Genomic DNA, 23,524 nt, shown 5'->3' with positions numbered 1-23,524 from the left:
GTGCCACCAGCAGGGGCACGGTGTCCAAGGTGGGGGCTGGCACGGAGGGGTCACCCTCCCGTGGGCACTGTGGTGGGGCAGCAGGGCTCAGGGTCCAGCTGGTGTCTCCCTGTGACACTGCTCAGGGTGCTGCCGTGGCGTGCAGGTGGAGGAGGTGATAGCTGCCATCAGAGCCAGGCAGGTGCTGATGCTCAGGTCTTCCTCTTGGGGGTGTCCCGGAGAGGGGGCAGAGCTCCTCCCATCCTATCCCTGTCTTCCTGCTGTCCCAACCCCACCCTCCCCCAGCGCTGCCCCATGCCTGGCAGGGCTCCCTTCTCGGGCCAACGAGCCATGACTCGGGCTGCTCTCCTCACACACAGTCCAAAAGATACCCCGCAGAAAGGGACTGTTCCAGGGAGGTGTCTCAGGGAGGGTTTCTGGGCACAGAAACACACAGGGATGTGCAGGTCAGGAGGTGCCCATGCACAAGGATCTCTTCCTGGGCAGCACCCTGGGGTCCCTGTTGTCCCCTCTGTTGGGAGCCCTGTGGCCCCAAACACTGCCTGCCCAGCCCACTCCTTCTGCCCCAAGGATGAGGGGATGGAGCCTGAAGTCTGAGCTCCAGGTAGCACAAAGAACCCTTGGCTAGGGAAAGGCCAGCAGGGAAGATGACGCTGGGATCTGCCGGCGCGGAGCAGCTCTCCTGAGGCAGATACTGAAGGAGGCCAGGCAGGGATGAAGTGTGTTTCCCAGCTGTATTTGCTGCTGCAGAGCCCCCAGGCTGTCCCCAAGCCCCTCTCAGGCTGCCCGCTTCTCCAGCGCTGTCAGCACGAGCACTGAGCTTTGCTTTGCCTCCTCCAGCAGCCCAGAGACCTTCTGTGACATCTGTGTGGGGAGGGAGAAGCATCATTGGCCACTCAACAGGACAGACAGAGCCATCCACCATCCACCCCATGCATCCCACTGGTGGCAAAGGGAGGAGGTGCCCAGGAATGAGGGGTCCCCAGGGCTTCATCTCCATCTCATCCCCACCACCAAGGGCACACACACAGCCCCTGCTCACTGCAAGCTTGAACTTCTCATCCGTTATGTCTTTCAGGTTGATCATGACGTTGAAGTAAGCTCCAAACACAGCTGCTTCCAGCATTTTGGCTCCCACCTAGGAAAAGAGGCTTGCAAGAAGCTCTCCTGCTGAAGGAGAGCACCACTGTATGGTCCTGCGGCAGGACACCCACTCTCCATGACCCATTCCCAACCAGGTATCTTCAAGGACGTGGGGACCCTTCATGGCCCTGTAACACAGGTAGGGAAGCTCGGGCAAGGGCTGGTGGAGGTCACCTCTCCCACCAGGGCTGCAAGCTGCCAAAAGTTAGCAGGCAGAAGGTACTGGCCAGTTTGGGAAGTGAGGCTAAAGAGAAGTATCCCAGAGGTCGAGGGCACAATGGGACACCTTGCAGGGAAGAGCTGGGGCAGCACGTGAGCCCGGGACCGTACCTGGATGTCAGATTTGCAGGCCAGGTTGCAGTGCCGTGCCAGTTCCCTCAGAGCAGGCCAGAGCCCACTCACCTTCTCTGCCAGGGCACAGGGCACCCTCACAGCTGTCTTCAGCCCCTGCTGCATGGCAGCCGTGCGCCTGGGAGGGGGGACAGCCCTGGGGTGAGCACTGGCTGGCCATGCTCCCCCATCTGCACATCCCCACCAGCCCAGCTCACCTCTCCCGCTCTTCAGGGGTGCTTTTTGGCAGCTTCATAGCTTCCTGCAGGCAAAGAAGAGCAGATTTGCTGCCATGTGAGCCTTGCACTGGGGGTCAGTGCAGACCCAGTAGCTGCCATGCTCTTGCAAACCACCTCTAGGTGATGGTGTCCCTTGCCCTGGCTTAGGCCAAGGTCACACAGCCAGGCTCCTAAGGACACCAGGGTGCAGTGATGCTGGCCCCCCTCCCAGCTGGAAAGTCCCCCACTCCCCCATGTCCAACCTGCAGCAGCAGCACCTGCTGCTGGTGGGACCTCACCATGTAGCTGCTGAAGGCACGGGAGTCAGCGTCCACCATTGCCACCAGCTCATCCATGGCCTGGTGGAAGGGAGGAATCAGCTTCCTCATAATGGGGTCCAGCTCCTCAAACTGCCTCTTCCCGTAGCTCATCAGCCCCACCATGCAGCCCAGCGCCGCTCCCTGCAAGGACATGGGGGGGAAAATCCTCCAGCAGGGCACAGCACCCACTGCTACCACCATGCCAGCTCTCCTCGGGGGCTCAGCACACCCAGAGGACCCCCTCCCCGTGGCAGGCAGGGACCCCATTCTGCTGTGGGGCACCTACCAGGGCACCAGCAGCTGCAGACACGGAGCCTCCTCCCGGGGCCGCCGACCTCCCACCAACAGCTCGCACAAAGGCGCCCAGGGGCTTGGACACCAGCCCCCCATCCACCTCTCCTGCCTGCACCAGGTACCTGCAGCACAGCCACCCCATGTCAGAGTCCCCCAGCTGCAGGGACCCCCCTCCACCACCACCCAATCCCTTCCCAGCCAGCACTGCCCACTCCCAACAGGTTTTCATCCACCCCTTGGCTCTGCGGGTGGCTGAGAAAGGGGCTGGCCCAAAAAACCCAGCAGGAGGGTTGAAGGGAAGACACGAGCTCCATGGGGACAGATGGGCAGCTGGGGAGCACGTGTCCTGGTGCTGCTGCTCTGCATTAGGCAGGGTGGGCTCATGCAAACGGTGTTTGGAGGGACAGAAACACCTGCAACCACATCCTCAGCAGGGGACAGCAAGGACTTAAAGTGCACGTCCTGGTTTCACCTCAGCATGGGTGAGTTTCCCGTCTTCTCCACCCTCAGATGTGTGTTTTTCCCTGGGCTCTGCAGCATGGCCTCCCTCCCTGGGGGGCAGCACGTGAGCCCCAGGCAGTGAAATTTGGGCTGGGGTGGAAAATCTAACATGTACATGCTCAACTTTGGCCACCAAACCTGTTCCCACTGCCTGCCCAAGTGAACCTGCAGTCCCCCCACCCCAGGTTCACAACCATCACGGCTTGGGAGCAGGGACCACCCCACGCCTGCACCCACACCCAGCAGAGATGTCCCCGGGCTGCAAAGAGGAGCTGGGTGCTGGCACTGCTCCTGAAACAAGGTGAGTGCAAGGTGCAGGCAGCAGGATCCCTCCCCAGCTGGGTGGGGATGGGCACCACCAGGAGAAGCAGGACAGGGGTCCCTACTCGATGATGCGCTCCCGGGGGTGAAATGGAGTCAGGGAGTCCAGGCCCAGCCGACTGACCACCTGCAAGGAGCAGCACCACGTGTCAGCCCCGTCACGGGACGCCCCCTTGCATCCTCATTCCCTGCTGTTAATTAACCAGGGGTGATCCAGAGTTGCCTTGGGGCATGGCCCAGAGAGGGGACAGCCAGTGTCACCAGCCTGTCCCATCCCAGACTTAGGGGTGTCGTGCAGCCACCTACAAATGACTGGAGACTGCATGGATTAATAATTAGGTTGCTCTTATCTAGCACGTTCCCCATAGGGTGGAAAAGTCCCTCCCTCCTGCAGCTGAAAAGCAGAGCCTGTCTCCTTGTTTCCAGCTTGCCCTGGTCCTGGCACAGCTTCCCATAACACCACCCACTGTCCTTGAGTTCAGGGGAGGTCTCCTTCCCCTCCTGGCTTCTGTGCAGGCAAGCTGGGCAGCTGCTGCCCACACTGTCCTCGTGGGGTAGGGTCTCTACTCCCCAAGCATCTTGGCATCCTCAGGACCACAAAGCATCTTGCCCTACTCACTGTGCCCTCACAGATTGCCAGACACTGTCCCTGGAGACAAGTGTCACTCCCGAGGGCTGCTGAGGTCCCAAATCTCTGCTCAGCGACACTTTCGGAGGTTGAGGGGGGGTGGGGGGGTGGGTGTTTCTCATGATTCCACCCTTGTCTTGTTATGAGGAGGAGCCACGTTACCAGCCTGATCTTCTGTTCCTCCTCCAGGATGAAGAGTTTTTCCTTTTTGATGTAAAACTCAGCTGCATCCAGCATGGCCTTCTTGGGGACAAGTCCCACCAGCTGAGACCCCACTACAGGGAGGTTCAGTGCCTGCGAAGGACATTGGAAACGTGACTGTCCCCAGAGTCACCTGCCCTGCTGCCACGACCACCCCAGCCTGGTGGTTCTCATTCCTTCACAGGAGCCAGGGGGCTCACAGGTAAGCCTTCAATGGAGAAGCAGGGAGGTTTAGGGGGTTACATGCTGCTCAGTTCTGCCCAGCATGGCTGAGCTAGGTGTGAGGGAAAGCAGAGCCTGCCCTTGGGAGACATCCTCTGTGAACCCCCCATTGACCAGCCCACGCCACCCACCTCTGCATCTCGGCAGACCTCCTCGTAGACGACGTGGAGCGGCGTGGTCTCAAAGTCCAGCAGGTTTGTGGAAACCTGGGCTATGTTCTCCTCCTCCAAATACCAGCCAATGCCCTGCACTCTCTTCAGGCGCCCAGGCTGCCAAGACCCACCACAGTCAAGGCAGGGCCCGGGAGGTGTGGGGACAAGCAGGGTCACTCCAGTGTGCCACTGGCAGGGGGTACCTGGTCGGGGCCGCGGCCCTGCTCGCGGAGGTTGAGGGCGATGCGGTGAGCCAGCTCCTTGGTGCACAGCAGGTTGATGTTGTAAGCAATGAGGAAGGTCCGGGCACCCGTCACCGTGGCCCCCCACCGGGGGACAAAGGTTGGGGGCCCAAAATCAGGAGCCCACTCTGGTTTTGTAAGCTGGGGAGGAGAGAGAAGAGCACATGAGCTGGCACCTCTGGGCAGCGCAAGCCACCTTCTTAGGGACAGGCATTTCCCTCCCCAGCCAGCATCTGCCATGACCACCTCCATCTGCAGCAGCACCCAAGGCATTTCACCAGCTCTGCTGGGTGTGGGGGGGACTAGGCCAGCCCCCAGCCCCCTCCCCAAGCTGGGGAGGTCCTGCTTGGCCAGGTGCTGCCAGGCTCACCTTCTCAGGAAGCGCCTCATACTCCCCAACACGGATGCTGGGCAGTGCTTTCCTGCTCTCCTCCCGCGCCGCCGCGCCGTACAGGTAAACTGCCAGACAGGGCCAGGGGTGAGCACCACCGGGCAGGGCTGGTGGCACCTCACCTAGCAGGGCCCAGCTTTGCCCATGTGGGAGCAAGCCCCATGTTCTCCTTGGTTAAGCTTTTGCAAAAGGTGTGCGGGGTGGGACGAAGCGGGTTCCTGAACCCCCACTCACCCGGCACCCCCAGCTCGGCCGCCAAGCGCTGCCCGAAGCGGTGGGCGCAGGTGACACACTCCTCCATGCTGACATTCATCACTGGCACGAAGGGGCAGACATCCAGGGCCCCCATGCGAGGGTGTTCACCTGGGGACAGGGTAGATTTAAGGCTGGGAGCTGGGAAGAGCAAGCGGGCAAAGAGGGAGGACAGCTCTTTCCCAGACTCTTTTGCAAACTGGGCGCTGCTGCCGTGAGGAAGGTTGTGTTTATGGCAGCAATGTCTGTTCCAGCCCAGGGACAGGAGGGATTCAGCCTCTCTGGATGAAGAAGATGAGCAAGAACTTCTCAGGGTCCCACCCGGAGCCAACCACGCAGCGCAGCCCTGAAGCTGCTCAGCACCAGGTCAGCTCCTGCACAACCCCCAGCCTCACCCGTGTGCTGGCTCATGTCAATGAGCTGCCAGGCCACTCGGGCTGCACTCAGGGCCCCTTCCACCACAGCCTCAGGAGACCCCACGAAGGTGTAGACCGTGCGGTTGGTGGAGGCACCAGCATCCACGTCCAGCAGCACACAGCCTGGTGTCCTGGAGATGGCCTGTCTCACCGCATCGATCACCTGGCAGACAGGTGGGGGGCAAGGTGGATGAGCCAGCAGGACCCACAGCCCTGGCCTCACAAGGTGAGCAACACCTTTTCTCAACTCTTTCCCCTTCCCACTGGTGTTGGGGATGACCAGACCATCAGTGTGGATCCAGGGGAGGCAGGATCCAAAGACATGAGCATCCTGCTCCTACCCAAAGGGGTCTGGGACACTCTGGGCTGCCAGTGAGCCCCCAACACACTGTGGTGGGGGAGAGTTGCTCAGCTGCTGCTGCTGCATATTAGAAAGCACCATCCCAAAGTGCTGCTCCTGAGGATACTGTCCCCTGCTAGCTGCAAAACAGGTTTGGCTCTGTAAAGCCTGTTCCTGGGGGGGGAAGCAGTGGTTTTATTGCAGTTTTGGGTTTGCTGAACTTCCTCACCCCCAGCAGGGCCAAAGTCCAGCCTAGGGCTGATACCCAGCACAGATCCCATTAACCTGGATGGGGTATTTTGGTATTTCTCAAAGTGATTATGCCAGAGCACCCCAGGCTGGTGCTGCAGCAACCTGCGGGCAGTGAGGAGCAGAGGGGGATCTGAGTCCCCAGTTTTTACCAGGTCTCCAAAGGGAGCAGGGGCTGCCTTTGGGCATTTTCAGCATTAGCCAGACAGGGAAAGCTGTGCAGCACTTCAAAGGAGGCAGAGCAGCCTCCACCAGAGCAGCCCACCCACCCACAACCCAGCATCTCCCACCCCTTAGCCCCTCCTCGTGTTCCCTCACCTCCTTATTATTCCCCTCCGAGAAGTTGGGGACACACTCCACCAGCTTGGCCATAGTCCCAGGGTCTGCCTGCACCCTGCAGCCCCACGCTCAGCTCCTTGTGCCCTGTGGGTGTCCCTGTCCCTTCCTGTCCTGCTGTGCAGCAAAAGCCTCCGGGCACCCAACCCGTTGCCCCTGCCCAAGCCAGGGTTTCTCATTAACCTCATTGATCTGTGGCCAAGAGACAGAAAGAGTCTTGCATAAACAACTGTGGAACTGGCCCTTCTGCATCTGGAGCAGCTCTGGGCCACAGGGCTGCTGCCCCCACACCAGGGCCAGCCTACAAGCACTCATTACCCACAAGCACCAATTCATTTGCCAGGAGAGGGTGACTTTTGGCACATGTAGAAAAGCATCTGCTGTGCCCAGCACCGTGTTGTGGCTCCCAGATGGGGCAGCCTGCTTGTACCCAGGGCACAGCACTCTGTGATGCTGGGGGAGAGCTGCACCCCAAGGTCCCCACAGGGGGTAAAAGCTCTCGCTGTGAGCAGGATTCGAACCTGCGCAGGGAGACCCTATTGGATTTCGAGTCCAACGCCTTCACCTCTCGGCCATCACAGCCCAGCCCTGGGTACCTGGGGGGACCCCTGACCCCCCGCCCCTGGGCATCCCCTTTTTCCTGGGAAGTGGGAAAGTCTCCAGGTTGGCTGGTGCATCTCTGCACACACCCTCAGCCCTGCTCCGCCCCGGGGGCCTGGCAACAGGGTCTTGCCAAAAGCAGCTCCTGGGGCTCCGGGTCCATGGGCAGCACCTGCCCCCCCAGCCACTGGCACAGGGTGGGGTGCCTGGGCAGCTGCACACCCCAGTTCATTGCTCTGGAGTATGATTCTCATTTAGGGTGTGAGAGGTCCAGGATTCCACTCCTAGACAATCCCTCCTTTCAGGCACCCACCCCCCCAAGTGGGTAGCTCTGCCCAGGAGCTGCCTGCAGAAACCCATGTCCCAGCTCTGCCCCACAGCCATTCTCCCAGTCTTGGCCCCCTCACCAGCCCAGCAGCACCCAAGGGGCATCCAGTGCCTGCAAATTCCCAAACCCCGTGGTCAGCAGCACCAGTGGCTGGGAAGAGAGCTGTGACAAGGCTGTCTGGGACTGAGATGAATGTCAGGTCGTCCTTCATGGCAGGGGGATGTAGCTCAGCGGTAGAGCGCTTGCTTTGCATGTAAGAGGCCCTGGGTTCAACCCCCAGCATCTCCAGCTTTTTGCCTCCTCATCACTCCTCTCTGCAGCTGTGGGGCTGCCAGAGCCCCTGAAACCCCCCTGCCCTGCCCCCGAAAAGCCCTGGGGCTGCCTGTGGGCTGCTTGCTCACCTGCAGCCTGTGGGGGTGGAGAGGCACCCTGTGTCGTTCCTCAGGGGACTTGAGGTGAATTATTTTTTGGGGTGGGTGGGGAGCATCTGGGCCTGAGAAAGGTTGTGGGTGCCCGAAAGGAGGGTTCATCCACCACTTAAACCCAGGATCTCTCACACCCTGAGCAAGAATCATACCCCTAGATCTAAGAGTTGGGGTGCTGCACCCCTAGCCTGTGCTGGGGGAGGTGATGGCTGGGGGAGCAGAGGGCAGGGCTGGGCTGTGTGGGGCCGGGGGGCTGGAAGGGGAGGATGGGTCTGGGGGTGCCATGGGGTGCAGCACCCCGGCTCGTTGGTCTAGGGGTATGATTCTCGCTTAGGGTGCGAGAGGTCCCGGGTTCAACTCCCGGACGAGCCCTCCTTTTGGGCACCCACCGATGAGACATGGATGGGGTGACATCCCTAACGGGCAGCTCTTCCCAGGAATGCCCTTTCTGATGGGCTCTGCTCATCTTCTGGCATACAAAGAAAGCATCTTTAAAGCCTGATCATCTGTCCCAGGTACCAAAGTTGTCCCAAGGCACAGTCCTTCTGCCCAGCCTGCCCTGATCCAGGCTGCACAGGGTCCAGATCTTCACTTTGATTCCTGTCTGTGCAGAGGTGGGTGCTGGGTGGCAAAGCTGCCACACCTTCCCCATGACACAGGGTGTCTGTTAGACACCAAAAAAATGCAAAATTACCCTGTCTCTACAGACACAGATACTACTTGTCTACACAAAATAGGTTGAAGTGAAGAATGAGTTAACCAGAGTGGTGGCTCTTCTGCTTCTCACTGCTCAGTCTGTTTTCTGTCAGTTGTTCTGTGCTCGAGGCTCAAAACATCAGTGGTTAATACCTTCTACTCCACACCAAGGTAAGGTTGGTGCTCCCTTCCATCAGTCCTGCTGGCCTGTCTCTCAAGGATAAACTGTTAACCTCAAGGTACATATTTTATGTATGTTCCCTAACTCCCAGTTTTTGCAAATTCTGACCTTATTCTGTGTGCTTTGGTTACAAGTCATTAATTAGACCTGACCTCTAGATGGTTTTAACCTAAGTCCTTCCATAGTGGTCAATGTCCATTGTCCTTCAGGAGGTGCTTCCTTCACTCAGGTGTAATGGATCCAGGAGCTGGTCCTGTTCACCTTCACTGCAGTGCAAGTTGTTGGCAAAACAGTGACAGGGTCCGTTCCACTTCTCTTTCCATGTCTCCTCCTTCCAGGTTGGGATGCAAGACTGAGTCTTCTGGCTGGAAGCAAAGCACAGGTGAAGCCAAAGAAGAAGGAACTGGCTGGAACCTGTGTAGGGGTGAGAAGACTCACGACAGACAGCAGATAACTTTTTGAGAATCACTTTCTGCTACAGCACTATGAACTGGGGAGGGTTTGCCATACAGGATTCCCAATGGACTCACCCCTTCCCTGAGCCCTGGAGTGAATCTAATCCTCAGGAAGGCAAAAGGCAGAACATCTGCCTCCCTGAGGTGGCCTTCCTGGCACAGCTTGGTGCTCTGGTTCGAATGGGTCCGAAAAATTTGTTGCTACCGATAGGAGGAACCAGAGAGAGAGTCTTTAGGACCCCGAAGGACCCGGGGTCAGGATTCCCGCCCACTTCCTGCCATAGTCTATGAGACCCGGGAGCCCAGCCCATTTTTCCTGCTTTCTCCTCATGTCCTGCAGAATCCAAGCTCATCGGGTGCTGGGAAGAGCCGTGGACCCCTCTCCTGAGCCAGCCCTGCCCTGGGCACCCTCGCCCACCCGTTTCTGCCATCATGGAGATCAGGTGTTGTATCTATGTGTATAGAAGTGTTTGTTCCTCATCCCACATGTTACCCCCTTTCCGTGTTCCAGGAAACCTGTTCCAGTTTTAATTTCCAAGCTTTAAGTCTCTCAGTGCCCTTTTATCCTCCTTGGGAGGGTGTGGAGGAGTAAGAGAGAGCAGTTCCATGCTCTGGTTTGTGGTTGGACCTGACAGCTCCCCAAGACATGGAGTCATTTGCTGGCTGATCCAGTTCTTTCTCTCTTCCTACTAGACTGTGGGTTCCATGGGGTTATGCAGATCCCACTTGAATTGTAGGAATTTCTATGTTCCCTGGACTACTTCTGCAATAAAGCAGGGTTCAGAAGACAGACCCTCATCAGTCCCAAATCTAGGAATTCTCTCTTTCATTAGAACTCTTAAGAACTTCTCTGGCCTGATTGGTGTGGCAAGGAAAAGCTTTTGGCCATCCTGGAAAGGTATCTGCTAGAATAAGCAAGTACTGCTTCTGGTTGTGTTTTGGTAACTCAGAAAAGCCCATTGCCAGTCTTGCCCTGGAGTGATTCCTCTTTTTACGTCTCCTGCTGGGGGTTTCCTTGGTACTTTAGGGTTATTTGCACAAGAGGTTTCACATCTTTTCACTAGGATGTCTGCACTGGTTTGCATGTTTGACCCTAAGCACTGATGGGGGTCTGCACCCACAGGAGGTTCTTCATGTAACTTCTTAAGAAGGGCTTCCATCATCTTGGAGGTGGTAAGAACCTGTTTGTTTGCAGTAACCCACCATCCTTCCTGACCTTCTGAACACTTGGGTGCCTCTGCCAGTTGGTTCTCCTTTTCTGTCTATCGAGGTGGCTTCATATTTGCTTCCCTTCTAGGCCTTTGTGGGCCCCAAGGAATTGTTCCTGCAGCACAGATGCATGCCAGCTTTTCTGTTCCCTTGGACAACCCCCCCAGGCCCTTTCTGATGCACTTTACAGTGCATCACCTCTTATGGCTCAAGGACCACCTGTAGCAGTGTCATGGTTACTGGTCTGTGCTTGATGGGCTTTCCCTGGGAGCTTAGAAGCTCAGAAGCTTTCCTGCATTCAGGAGTCCGTTCCAATAGATCTCCTGGGCCTTTCATGGAATCATGTAGGGGTTTAGCCAACCAACTAGAATTTGGTATCCGTGGTAGACACCACCCAGGAATCCTCTTAATCCTTGTTCAGACTTGGGCACGTGGCCTCTGCCATCAGTCCCCATCTCTCCTTGTCCTTTTGCAGCCTCAAAGCCCAAATACTGGCCCGTTTCCATAGCCACCTGTGCTTTTTATTTTTCTTCTGGAAACCCTGGATCCATCCTGCCAATCCCAGGAAGTTCAGCAGACTAGACAGTGGCTTTTAAACACTCCTCTTCCCAGTCAGCACCAAGCAGTGTGTCATCCACGTGCTGCAGCAGCATGAAGGGTTGGTTGTTACCTCTGCCACAGTTCCAGCTCCTTTGCTAGCACCTTACCAAGGTGGAGCTGTTCCTGAATCTTGGCAAAACCACTGCCCCACACCACTGGAAGTTTCTGCCTCTTGTCAGATTTTTCCATTCAAATACAAAAATCCTTTGACTTGCTTTGTCCACTGGGACACAGAAGAAAGGGTCCTTCAGATCCAGAACTGGAAGATCAGCGTTTGGGTTGGGTCTAGATGAGAACAGTGTGCAGGGATTGAGAACAACAGGATACACATCCACAGTTCTCTGATTGATGTATCTTAGATCTGGAACCAGCCTGTGCTCCTGGGTTTTTTATTGGGAATATGGGGGTGTTCAGTTCCAATCAACATTCATTCTTTTAATCTATATTTTTTCAAGGTGTCAGTTAAAAGATTCCAACCCTTTTCACTCTTCTAACTTCATAAGACACTGGTTTTTTTCTTACCAGACTTCAGCTCTGCCTTGACCTGTGTCACATCCGTTGCTCTTTCTTCAAAGCCCAAACCAGAGGGATCACAGCATCGATAATCACCTCTGGAATGTCATCCCCGGGTCCCTTAACTGAAGGAGTCTCTGTTAGCAGGCAAAGCTGGGCCTTCCACGCCATCTCCTGGGGAATATGGAGCTGCACAAGAATTCTCAGGAAAAGGTACTTGAGCATTTCATTTGCACAACGAATCACATCCAGATAATGGTAGGGGACATTCTGGCATGGAGAGGAATTCATGAGTTAGTTTCTTCTTTCCAGCTGTGCCCTACATTGGTTTCAGGAATGGCTTTAGATCCTGCTTTCCAGCTGCCACAACTGTCAGTACTGAAATCTTGCTCAAAAGTCCTTTACAACTCGTGGGCACTGAAGGGGTAACTCCACTATGAGAAAATCTCTAGTTTCATTCCTTGGCTTGATGGGAACCAGAGGGTCAGCTGAGGAAACATTCATAATCTCTTCCATCAATCCAAATCTGTTTTTTTTCCCAGCAGGATCAAATCCCCACCAGCTCCCGGATTTTCCTTCCTCTTGACTCTCCTATTTGGGCATTGGTTTTTCCAGTGCCCCTCCTCCCAGCAGATTGCACATGGATTTTGCCCTAATGGGATCCAATCTTGTTGGTCCCTGACATTGCTCTTATTTATAGTAGCAGTTAGTGAGGAACCCAGGAATTTCATCCTTCCCTGTTTTTCTCTCTTTTCTCTCCCACCTTGGTTTTCATACACCTTCTAAGCTCTTTCTATCAGCTGTGAGATGCCCACCCCCCCAGCTCCATCTGCCTTCTGTAATTTTCCTGATGTCCAGGGCTAAATGTCTTATAAACAACATGTTAAAGAGCACTTGGTTGTTCTTTTGCCTCGAGGTCCATCCAGATCAGTCCATTTCCCAGCAGTCTCACATTGTCTCTCATGAAAGGCTGAGGGTTGTTCTTCTGGTCCCTGTATAACATCAAATAACTTCAACAAGTTTTTTTTTGTTTCTGGGCCCCAGGTGGAATTCCATATCATATTAACTGCTGATACCGGTTAGACCTCTGTTAGGATCCCATCCTGGGTCTTCCCTGGGGAGAAGCTGAGTCCTTTCTTTCTCCAGAACAACTCTCCTTTCCTCAGTAGTGAGAAGAGTTTCTAAAATGACTTGGATATCCCCCCAGTTTGGCTTATGTATCATGATGATTATTTGGAATAGCCCATCATACATTCCCTCTGGGTTGTCTGGGGAGGTCCCCACAGGTTATTGCCAGGTTAGCAAGTCCAGTGCTGCAAAGGGGACACAGGGAGCCAGCCTGTCCTTCCACCACCACATGGTCATGGAGGGGCTGCTCTCACCAGGTGTTGTCCCCTCTCTCTCCCAGCTGTCAGACTGGAATCCCTGTTTCCCAGCCCTCCCTTTCATTCCCCTCATAGATTGGGGGTGTTTTTCTAGGAGCATTGCAGGAGGGTGTTGGTACCACTAATGTCCCATCTACCTCCTCCTCTTCCCCTCTTACCATCTTACAACCACCATTACTCTTAGTGCTTGATCCCACACCCACTTTTACACCACATTTCTTCTGAAGACCTGCCCTTCTCTATAGAATCATAAAAGCATCCACATGCATCACTTCACCCCAGTTACCCATTGGGCAGCAAAACAACATCAACTGCAAAATAGTCTGATATTTCAAGCATCCATTTTGTGGCCACATCTCCCCATCATCGGGCTCATCATTTGGCCACCATTGATAACAAAACATTTTCATTTTGTCTTTTCTCATGGGGTCACCCCTGAATCCTTGCCAATCTTTCAGGATGCATCCGGGAGGAGAGCAAGGAGGTTTCCCACTTGAAGTAGTCATTCCCATGCTGTTGCCTGAAGAGAATTTTCTTCACCACAGTTTCAAGCACTCTGCTCCAACCCCCTCTTGGCAAAGGACCCCCCTCCCTTGGAGGGAAAGGGTGAAACCTCCCTGATTGGTTTGAAGCTGCTGCTGCAGGTCTTGGTGACTTAAGCAGAGAGATGCCACCAGATTGACTACTTACAGCAGATGTTCCTCCCCCTCACAAGCCAATACCTCTTTGACAGTGCTGTACCAGGGAGGAGCTGCCCGAGTTCCCTGATCAACCAAGGTCAGTGGGTGCTGGAGCCCTTGGGGGTCCAGTTGAGACCACGAGCAGGAGAAGCAGGATGACCCAGGCAAGGCTGTACAGCTGTGCCCTCTGGGTCTCCAAAAATCATTGTCCCAAAGCAGGGTCCCTCCACCCAGTGTGCAGTGGTCCAGTCTGCACACAGAGTGGAGATGTTTGCTTGGTCCCAGGCTGTGCAGTGGGGTGTTGGGTGGTAAGCCCAGAGCTGGCACTTCTTCCCCAGAACACAGGGTCTTTTTTATGCACCCCCAAATGCACAGCCCATCTCTAAGCACACTGTTGCTGTTTGTCCACACAACTGGGTAACTAGTTCTTCCCTTCCACTTCAAGTGGCAACACTTCTGCTTTTCACTAGGCAAGCTCAGAGGGTTGGGGGGCTTTTGTGAGCAGGAGGTCCTCCCAGCCTACAGGAGGGTGTTTTACTTTGTTAATGAGCTGAGTTCACATGAAGTTCAATTAGTCAGCGTTTTCCTAATACCTGTTTTACTTCATGTTCAAGGCTACAGACACTAGTGGTTAGTATCTACCCTTCTACTCCTCTTCACAGCCAGATAAACTAAGGAAACATGCCCTTCCCTCGGTCCTGCTGGCCTGGTTTTCAAGGGCAAGCTGTTAATTTCCAGGCACATACTTAGGTGCTTTCTCTAATTCTCCTTATCTTGAACCTTTTTTGTAAGTTCTGATCTCATTCTGGCGTGCTTCATTGCTCTCCCTTATGTCATTTTCTCCAAATTTTTACTTTTTTAAAGTAGTAGCCTTTGTCACTCGGGATCACTCGCCACCCGATGGGATCTGGAGGAGCCCCCGATCCACGCTGGGGTGTTGGCTGATCCAGTCGGGAGCAGCACAGCAACTGGGACAAGGATTTTTATGGCCAGACCCGTGTGGGTGGCCAAAAATGCTGTCCCCAACCTGGCCTCTTCACCCGACTGGCAAAGAAGAACTGACAGGCTGAGTCAAGGTATTTGTTTGATTCCAGTTCTGGGCGGGACGGGCTGCCAGGCACTGGGAACACAGCACAGCTGGAGGTGCTGGTATCTCCACCCTGGGTGTAAAGAGCCCAGACTTGGGCCACAGAGGGACCTCCCTGCTCCAGGCTGTGCCAGGGCCAAGAGGCACTCCCAGGTGTCCCAGGCTGGGGGTGCCAGGGGGTGCAGCACCCCGGCTCGTTGGTCTAGGGGTATGATTCTCGCTTAGGGTGCGAGAGGTCCCGGGTTCAACTCCCGGACGAGCCCTCCTTTTGGGCACCCCACTTCCCCTCCCCTGGCTGCTGGTGGGACCCCTTGCCATGCCCAGGGAGGGACAGCCAGGGCAGCAGGGTCTGGCATGGAGGGCTGGGTCCCCCGAGCTGCCTGTGGGTGTCCCTGTGGGCAGGAGGGGCCCCAGGAGCTGGCGGTGGGTGGGTGGATGTGTGTCCCCTGAGGGGCTGTTTTTGGGGTGGTCCCAGTGGGCCAAGGGGAGCTGGCCAGGCCCCCACCTCTGCCTGGGCAGGGGGATGTAGCTCAGCGGGAGAGCGCTTGCTTTGCATGTAAGAGGCCCTGGGTTCAACCCCCAGCATCTCCAGCTTTTTGCTTCCTCATCACTCCTCTCTGCAGCTGTGGGGCTGCCAGAGCCCCTGAAACCCCCCTGTCCCCGTCCCCCCCCCCCCCGAAAAGCCCTGGGGCTGCCTGTGAGCATGGCTGGTCTGGGGCTGGGTCACAGCACCTGCAGATGCTCCCGACCCTTTCTCTCCCCTGCCCTGGGCATTTCAGGGCAAATGGACACTTTTGTTTCCCTTCCCCAGGTGTCTGTTTCAGTTCTGGGTGAGCAGGCGCAGGGGAGCAGGGCTTTGGGTACCCAAAAGGAGGGCTTGTCCAGGAGGTGAGTCCAGGCTGCTCTCCTGAGTGGAAAGCAGAGTTTTATCACCCGTGTCCCATGGAGGTGGTGGGTTTGAGGAGGCAGCAAAAGGACATGGAGATGCTGGGGGTTGAACCCAGGGCCTCTTACATGCGAAGCAAGCGCTCTACCGCTGAGCTACATCCCCTGCGCTGGGGGGGCTGCCCAGGTGGGGTTTAAGAGCCCCCAACTCTGTGGTGTGGCAGCGTCTGGGTCTGCAGAGAGCAGCAGGGATGCTGTCCTCAAAGGAGGGGCTGTCCCAAAAGAGAGGGCTCATCCCAAAAGGAGGGCTCGTCCGGGAATTGAACCCGGGACCTCTCGCACCCAAAGCGAGAATCATACCCCTAGACCAACGAGCCGGGGTGCAGGACCCCCCCAGCACCCCCAGCCCCTCTGGCCCTGCACTCGGGGGTGCAAATGGGGCTGTGGGTTCCCCCAGTGCACCCACTGCCTGACACCGTGGGTTCCCCAGTGCATCCACTGCCTGACACTGCCATCAAGCAGCCCCAGGCCAGCCGTGCCCTCAGGTAGCCCCAGGGCTTTCTGGGGGGGGGGGGGGCCTAGGGGACTTTACCAGCCCCACAGCCATCAGGGAAGGGCTCTGAGGAGGCAAAAGGATGTGGAGATTCTGGGGGCTAAACCCAGGGCCTCTTAGGTGCAAAGAAAGTTCTCTCCCATCTCCCACTGAGCTATATCCCTCTGCACCAGTGGCCCCTTGCAGCTAGCTATTGCCAGACCCTCCTCCCCACAGGGGACATGCCCAACCAGGGTGTGGGAAGGACCCTGCTGCCCTGGCTGTCCCTGGGCATGGCAGGGTCCCCACCAGCAGCCAAGGAGGTGTTTGGGTGCCCAAAAGGAGGGCTCGTCCGGGAGTTGAACCCGGGACCTCTCGCACCCGAAGCGAGAATCATACCCCTAGACCAACGAGCCGGGGCAGAGTTGTTTTCCTTGCCCCTGGCCCTCTGTGCCGCCCACCCCCAGCACTGGGCACAGAGGGGTGGCTCTGGGGACACCCCCTCTCCCATCACCAACCCACTGAAACCCCTCTCACCAGGTTCCAGAGCCACAATTGCCCCTGCCCGATGGGCACCAGTGCAGTTTTGGGACCAGGCGCAGGAGCTGCGAGTGTGGGGCTGCTGGCAGAGTCCCCGGGGTGGTCTTTTTCCCCAGCCCCCAGAAGCTGCCCACCATGGGGGTCAGCAGGGTGCAGGGGGTGCCATGGGGAGCAGAACCAGGAGGATGGCTCCAGGGCAGGACAAGGGGATTTTGTCTGGGGACAGACCCCAAGGGTAGGGATGCCAGTAGCCATGCCAGGGTGGGAAGTTGAGATGCAGATCATGGATGTGGGGAGGAGCAGGCAGGGGGAGGGTTGCACCCCTGTGATTTCCAGGTCACGGAGCCCCTACCCCACAGCTGCCCAGCTCCTTCAGCCCCCTGCACCCCATGCTACAACAGCCAGCTTAGGCAGCAAAAAATCTCAAATCCCCCACTATTTTATTCCCAGGACTTTGTAATCCCTTGGGATTTAGGCTCCACTTTCATGGTGCTAATCTCTGTCTCCCAGAGGGTTGCCCTCCCCGGGAGGAGAGGCTGGGAGGAGAAGGGTGTGTAGGAAGCTGGGAGTCTGGGGATGATTTGGGCTCAGGGGTGAGGCACGATGCTGGTGGAGCTCACTGGGGTGCAAGCCTTGTGAGCCCCACGGGCAGCACCAGGAGGGCCAGACCAGGATGCCAGTGCTTTTTGATCTGTGTGCTTCTTCCCCCTGGGGTTCACAGGTGGACAGCCTGTTATTTTACTGTTTTATGGGATTTTCAGCCCTAGGGAAGAGCTGGAGCCATTGCCTGTCTGGCTCCCCAGGCTGGCGTGGGGCCCTTGCCTGGCTGGGAGGGCACCCTGAGGAACCTTGGTCAGTCCATGAGTGCCTGGGGTGGGAATGTCCTCTCCGTGGTGCTCTCTCATCCCAACCATTCTCGCACTTTCTCTCCCCTCCCTAAAGCCTGAGAGCAGGCTGCCTCTGCTTTGGTGGGAAATGGCTTTGCAAGGCTTTGGGGAGGAAAGAGATCTGGGGAGGAAAGAGCTCCCAGCTCCAGGGCCTCTGTCTCTCCACCTGGTTGGCTCTAGGAATTGTGTCCCCAAGCACTCTGGCCAGGAGTCCTTGCCCCAGCCAGAAGGACACTCTGCCTGGAGGCCAGCTCACCCTCCTGGCCTTGCTCACAGCTTGGCTTCCAGGCACTGGGGTGGGATAAACCTGTTCCAGAACAGCCAAGGCACAGGCAGCGGATCTATCTCTTCATTCTGCCCCATCGATATGTCCCAGGATCATCCATCAATTACAGTGCCTTAATTATGATGAGGTACATCAGCTCAGCAGGGAGCACCTGAGACACTGGCCTGGGAAGGTGATGGGGGTAGCTCCCTGTTATGGGGGTGGTCACAGCCCTGGAGGTGTTATGGGGGTGGTCACAGCCCTGGAGGTGTCAGTCTCCTCTTTAGGGTGTGTGTCCTCATGGCCTGCAACATCACACATGGAAAATGATCTCCCTCAGGTTCCTCTGTGGTTTTCTACTGGGAGGAGCCAACAGAAGCAGCCAGCAACCACCCCACATGGAGGTGGGTACCTGGTGCCCTGGGGATGGATGAGGTGGGGAGGAGGGAAGTTATGGTTGGAGTTGGAACAAGTGGAGAAGCATAGAAAAAGGAAGGTAGGTGTATCTATTTGTACATGTTCCATCCTTTTAATCACTACTGCTGCATCAGAGCCGTGCAGTTCAGCTTCCAACCCTCGAGTCTCTCTCCCTTATTCCCCCTCCTTTCCCTGCAGCAGGGACAGGGGTTAGTTTAATGGCCTACCCAGCGTTAACCCGGGACACCCAGGAGGGGGAATCTCCCCGTCACCTGGAGCCCCCTGGCCCTTTGGGGCTGTTTCCTGTGCCCCTGGAGCTGCCCTGTTCCCAGCTCCCAGTGCTGTCAGTTCCCAGGGAAGCGCTTCCCCCAGTGCTGTGCTCCCGTTTAGCTCCTGTCCTTCCCCCTCTGCCCGGGGGGAGCAGCGGCTGAGGGGCAGGGGGAGCAGGAGGAACCTGACCCCCTGGAGTCAGAGCCTGTCACAGCATTTGGCTCTTGGCCACATGTGCAGCCCCTTGGTGTGTTGAGGCCCCTCAGGCCTCCCTGTAGCCCAGGGGGCAGCTCTGAGGACCCCTCTCCTGCCTGGAGGTAGGGATGAGGGGTGGCTCCCCAGAGCGTGGCTGCACAGAGCTCGCTGTCCCTTCTGGGGACTTCTGCTTGTGTGTCCTTGTCTTTGTTGGAGTGAGGGAGTGAGCTTGTCCTTTAGGCCCCATTAAAACCCCTGCAGGGACAGGGGGTCCCCTCTGTGCCCACAAGCAGAGGGAGGGTCTAGGCTTGCTCCTGCAGCCGGGGCACGGGTCTTTGGCTGCCTGTGGTGCTGCTGAGCTGCCAGCCCTAGTGACAGCCCCGTCCTGGAGCGTGTGTCACCAGCCCTGGAGCCCTCTGTCCTCCAGGTGGAGGAGCAGGGACGTCTGGGTCCTGACCGTGTCTTCCTGCCTTTGCAGCAGCTGCTGCTGGAGAAGAGAGAAGATGCATCCATCACGTGTGGAAGGAGCCACGAGGCAGAAGAGAATGGGTGGAGGAGTGGCAAAAGGAAGAAGGGTGAAGAGAAAGGCCCCCTGGGCCGGGGGGTCTCCCTGCCACGGTGCTGTGGTCACCTGGAGCCCCCCTGGCCCTTTGGGGCTGTTTCCTGTGTCCCTGGAGCTGCCCTGTTCCCAGCTCCAGTGCTGGCAGTGCCCCATGAAGTGCTTTCCCCAGTGCTGTGCTCCCCAGGGAGCTGCTTTCCCGGCAGCTCTGCCCAGGGCCTCGCAGGGCAGGGGGGTGTGAGCGGCCTGAGGGAGAGGGATGGTTCTGTGGCTAGGGGTGGTTCTGGGCTGGGTCGAGGATTCGGGCATCCATGGATGATCCAGGGCTCACTTCCTCTGGGGCTCAACGCAGATCCCTGGGCTCGATTGAGATTCCTGAGATCAATGAGCTCTGGGCTCGATTTAGATCCCTTACATCAATAATTCGGGCATCCATTAAGGTTCCTGGGATCGATGACCTCTGGGATCGATTAAGATCCCTTAAATCGACAGTTCTGGCATCCATTAAGGTTCCTGGGATCGATAGTTCTGGCATCCATTAAGGTTCCTGGGATTGATGACCTCTGGGCTCGATTTAGATCCCTTAAATCGACAGTTCTGGCATCCATTAAGGTTCCTGGGATCGATAGTTCTGGCATCCATTAAGGTTCCTGGGATCGATAGTTCTGGCATCCATTAAGGTTCCTGGAATCGATGATTCTGTGATCGATTGCCATTTATTGGCATCAATGATTCTGGGCTCGATTGATGTTCCTGGGATCGATGACCTCTGGGATCGATAGAGGTTCCTGGGATCGATGATTCTGTGATGGATTGCCATTTATTGGCATCAATGATTCTGGGCTCGATTGCGGTTCCTGGGATCGATGATTCTGGGATAGATTTACATCCCTTAAATCGATAGTTCTGGCATCCATTAAGGTTCCTGGGATCGATAGTTCTGGCATCCATTAAGGTTCCTGGGATCGATGGTTCTGTGACCGACTGACATTCATTGACATCAATGATTCTGGGCTCGATTGAGGTTCCTGGGATCGATGACCTCTGGGCTCGATTTAGATCCCTTAAATCGATAGTTCTGGCAGGATCGATGACCTCTGGGCTCGATTTAGATCCCTTAAATCGTCATTTCTGGCATCCATTAAGGTTCCTGGGATCGATGATTCTGTGATCGATTTAGATCCCTTAAATCAATAGTCCTGGCATCCATTAAGGTTCCCGGAATCGATGATTCTGGGCTTGATTGAGATTCTTAGATTGATGATTCAGGGCTCCATTGAGATTCCTGGGATCGATGTTTCTGGGCTCGATTGAGGCTACTGGGCTCGATGTTTCTGGGCTCCATTGAAATTCCTGCTATCGATGATCACTGGGTTCGATCTAGGTTCCTGGGCTTGATTGACATTGCCTGGGTTTGATGATTCTGGGCTCGATCAAGATCCCTTACATCGATGAACTCAGGGCTCCATTGAGGTTACCGGGATCGATGATCTCAGGGCTCCAATAAGGTTCCTGGGGTAGATGATATCTGGGCTCGATTTAGATCCCTTACATCGATAGTTCTGGCATCCATTAAGGTTCCTGCGATCGATGATTCTGGGATAGATTGACGTTTATTGACATCAATGATTCTGGGATCGATTGAGGTTCCTGGGATCGATGTTTCTGAGATCGATTGCCATTTATCGGCATCAATGATTCTGGGCTCGATTGAGGTTCCTGGGATCGATGACATCTGGGCTCGACTTAGATCCCTTAAATCGATAGTTCTGGCATCCATTAAGGTTCCTGGGATCGATAGTCCTGGCATCCATTAAGGTTTCCTGGAATCGATGATTCTGTGATCAATTTAGATCCCTTAAATCGACAGTTCTGGCATCCATTAAGGTTCCTGGGATCTATGATTCTGGGATCGATTGAGGTTCCTGGGATCGATGACCTCTGAGATCGATAGAGGTTCCTGGGATCGATGATTCTGGGATTTAGATCCCTTAAATCGATAGTTCTGGCATCCATTAAGGTTCCTGGGATCGATAGTCCTGGCATCCATTAAGGTTCCTGGGATCGATGATTCTGTGATCAATTTAGATCCCTTAAATCGATAGTTCTGGCATCCATTATGGTTCCTGGGATCGATAGTCCTGGCATCCATTAAGGTTCCTGGGATCGATGATTCTGTGATCAATTTAGATCCCTTAAATCGACAGTTCTGGCATCCATTAAGGTTCCTGGGATCGATGATTCTGGGCTCGATTGAGGTTACTGGGATCGATGACCTCTGGGCTCGACTTAGATCCCTTAAATCGATAATTCTGGCATCCATTAAGGTTCCTGGGATCGATAGTCCTGGCATCCATTAAGGTTTCCTGGAATCGATGATTCTGTGATCGATTGAGGGTCCTGGGATCGATTGACATTTATTTGTATCAATGATTCTGGGCTCGATTGAGGTTCCTGGAATCGATGACCTCTGGGCTCGACTTAGATCCCTTAAATCGACAGTTCTGGCATCCATTAAGATTCCTGGGATCAATGATTCTGGGCTCGATTGAGGTTCCTGGGATCGATGACCTCTAGGCTCGACTTAGATCCCTTAAATCGACAGTTCTGGCATCCATTAAGGTTCCTGGGATCGATAGTCCTGGCATCCATTAAGGTTCCTGGGATCGATGATTCTGTGATCAATTTAGATCCCTTAAATCGACAGTTCTGGCATCCATTAAGGTTCCTGGGATCAATGATTCTGGGATCGATTGAGGTTCCTGGGATCGATGACTTCTGGTCTCGACTTAGATCCCTTAAATCGATAGTTCTGGCATCCATTAAGGTTCCTGCGATCGATGATTCTGTGATCAATTTAGATCCCTTAAATCGACAGTTCTGGCATCCGTTAAGGTTCCTGGGCTCGATGATTCTGGGATCGATTGAGGTTCCTGGGATCGATGTTTCTGAGATCGATTGCCATTTATTGGCATCAATGATTCTGGGCTCGATTGAGGTTCCTGGGATCGATGATTCTGGGCTCGATTGAGGTTCCTGGGATCGATGACCTCTGGGCTCGACTTAGATCCCTTAAATCGATAGTTCTGGCATCCATTAAGGTTCCTGGGATCGATGATTCTGTGATCTATTTAGATCCCTTAAATCGACAGTTCTGGCATCCATTAAGGTTCCTGGGATCGATGATTCTGGGCTCGATTGAGGTTCCTGGGATCGATGACCTCTGGGCTCGACTTAGATCCCTTAAATCGATAGTTCTGGCATCCATTAAGGTTCCTGGGATCGATAGTCCTGGCATCCATTAAGGTTCCTGGGATCGATGATTCTGTGATCAATTTAGATCCCTTAAATCGACAGTTCTGGCATCCATTAAGGTTCCTGGGATCGATGATTCTGGGCTCGATTGAGGTTCCTGGGATCGATGATTCTGTGATCGATTGCCATTTATTGGCATCAATGAGTCTGGGCTCGATTGAGGTTCCTGGGATCGATGACATCTGGGCTCGACTTAGATCCCTTAAATCGATAGTTCTGGCATCCATTAAGGTTCCTGGGATCGATAGTCCTGGCATCCATTAAGGTTTCCTGGAATCGATGATTCTGTGATCGATTGAGGGTCCTGGGATCGATTGACATTTATTTGTATCAATGATTCTGGGCTCGATTGAGGTTCCTGGAATCGATGACCTCTGGGCTCGACTTAGATCCCTTAAATCGACAGTTCTGGCATCCATTAAGGTTCCTGGGATCGATGATTCTGTGATCAATTTAGATCCCTTAAATCGACAGTTCTGGCATCCATTAAGGTTCCTGGGATCGATAGTCCTGGCATCCATTAAGGTTCCTGGGATCGATGATTCTGTGATCAATTTAGATCCCTTAAATCGACAGTTCTGGCATCCATTAAGGTTCCTGGGATCAATGATTCTGGGATCGATTGAGGTTCCTGGGATCGATGACTTCTGGGCTCGACTTAGATCCCTTAAATCGATAGTTCTGGCATCCATTAAGGTTCCTGGGATCAATGATTCTGGGATCGATTGAGGTTCCTGGGATCGATGACTTCTGGGCTCGACTTAGATCCCTTAAATCGATAGTTCTGGCATCCATTAAGGTTCCTGGGATCGATGATTCTGTGATCAATTTAGATCCCTTAAATCGACAGTTCTGGCATCCATTAAAGTTCCTGGGATCGATAGTTCTGGCATCCATTAAGGTTCCTGGGATCGATGATTCTGTGATCAATTTAGATCCCTTAA

At 55.1% G+C, this 23,524-nt stretch overlaps 1 protein-coding gene and 8 non-coding genes across 9 annotated transcripts; 4 read left to right on the top strand and 5 right to left on the bottom strand.

Annotated features, from left to right (window-relative positions):
* Window positions 1-715: 715 nt before the first annotated feature.
* Window positions 716-6,690, bottom strand: FTCD (formimidoyltransferase cyclodeaminase). Its single transcript, XM_051623992.1, has 14 exons — window positions 6,539-6,690; window positions 5,611-5,794; window positions 5,198-5,326; window positions 4,943-5,031; window positions 4,534-4,713; window positions 4,310-4,447; window positions 3,918-4,049; window positions 3,193-3,254; window positions 2,298-2,427; window positions 1,991-2,152; window positions 1,692-1,735; window positions 1,474-1,612; window positions 1,043-1,138; window positions 716-864 (listed from the first exon to the last, which is right to left on the bottom strand). Exons 1-14 carry the CDS (start codon window positions 6,590-6,592, stop codon window positions 778-780), a joined length of 1,626 nt encoding a protein of 541 aa, XP_051479952.1. The 5' UTR covers window positions 6,593-6,690; the 3' UTR covers window positions 716-777.
* A 366-nt stretch (window positions 6,691-7,056) lies between these two features.
* Window positions 7,057-7,138, bottom strand: TRNAS-CGA (transfer RNA serine (anticodon CGA)). The gene has a single exon. It is a non-coding gene; the product is annotated as a tRNA-Ser (tRNA).
* Window positions 7,139-7,700: 562 nt separating this feature from the next.
* TRNAA-UGC (transfer RNA alanine (anticodon UGC)) lies at window positions 7,701-7,772 on the top strand. Its single transcript has one exon. It is a non-coding gene; the product is annotated as a tRNA-Ala (tRNA).
* Window positions 7,773-8,209: 437 nt separating this feature from the next.
* Window positions 8,210-8,281, top strand: TRNAP-AGG (transfer RNA proline (anticodon AGG)). The gene has a single exon. It is a non-coding gene; the product is annotated as a tRNA-Pro (tRNA).
* A 6,625-nt stretch (window positions 8,282-14,906) lies between these two features.
* On the top strand, window positions 14,907-14,978 carry TRNAP-AGG (transfer RNA proline (anticodon AGG)). The gene has a single exon. It is a non-coding gene; the product is annotated as a tRNA-Pro (tRNA).
* Window positions 14,979-15,234: 256 nt separating this feature from the next.
* On the top strand, window positions 15,235-15,306 carry TRNAA-UGC (transfer RNA alanine (anticodon UGC)). Its single transcript has one exon. It is a non-coding gene; the product is annotated as a tRNA-Ala (tRNA).
* Window positions 15,307-15,694: 388 nt separating this feature from the next.
* Window positions 15,695-15,766, bottom strand: TRNAA-CGC (transfer RNA alanine (anticodon CGC)). The gene has a single exon. It is a non-coding gene; the product is annotated as a tRNA-Ala (tRNA).
* Window positions 15,767-15,905: 139 nt separating this feature from the next.
* On the bottom strand, window positions 15,906-15,977 carry TRNAP-UGG (transfer RNA proline (anticodon UGG)). The gene has a single exon. It is a non-coding gene; the product is annotated as a tRNA-Pro (tRNA).
* A 499-nt stretch (window positions 15,978-16,476) lies between these two features.
* On the bottom strand, window positions 16,477-16,548 carry TRNAP-CGG (transfer RNA proline (anticodon CGG)). Its single transcript has one exon. It is a non-coding gene; the product is annotated as a tRNA-Pro (tRNA).
* Window positions 16,549-23,524: the final 6,976 nt, after the last annotated feature.

The sequence above is a fragment of the Apus apus genome, chromosome 6 (assembly GCF_020740795.1).
Source record: "Apus apus isolate bApuApu2 chromosome 6, bApuApu2.pri.cur, whole genome shotgun sequence".
NCBI classification, from domain to species: domain Eukaryota; kingdom Metazoa; phylum Chordata; class Aves; order Apodiformes; family Apodidae; genus Apus; species Apus apus.
Note: the sequence above shows the minus strand (reverse complement) of the source record. Positions and strands in the feature narration are given on the sequence as shown.

Excerpts from the sequence above, each read along its gene's own strand:
- FTCD (XM_051623992.1), bottom strand. The coding sequence starts at position 6,592 with ATGGCCAAGCTGGTGGAGTGTGTCCCCAACTTCTCGGAGGGGAATAAT. Across the intron at positions 2,428-3,192 it reads CCCCGGGAGCGCATCATCGA|GTACCTGGTGCAGGCAGGAG; the intron begins GTAGGGACCCCT and ends GCTGTGCTGCAG. Across the intron at positions 2,153-2,297 it reads CTGCAGCTGCTGGTGCCCTG|GGAGCGGCGCTGGGCTGCAT; the intron begins GTAGGTGCCCCA and ends ATGTCCTTGCAG.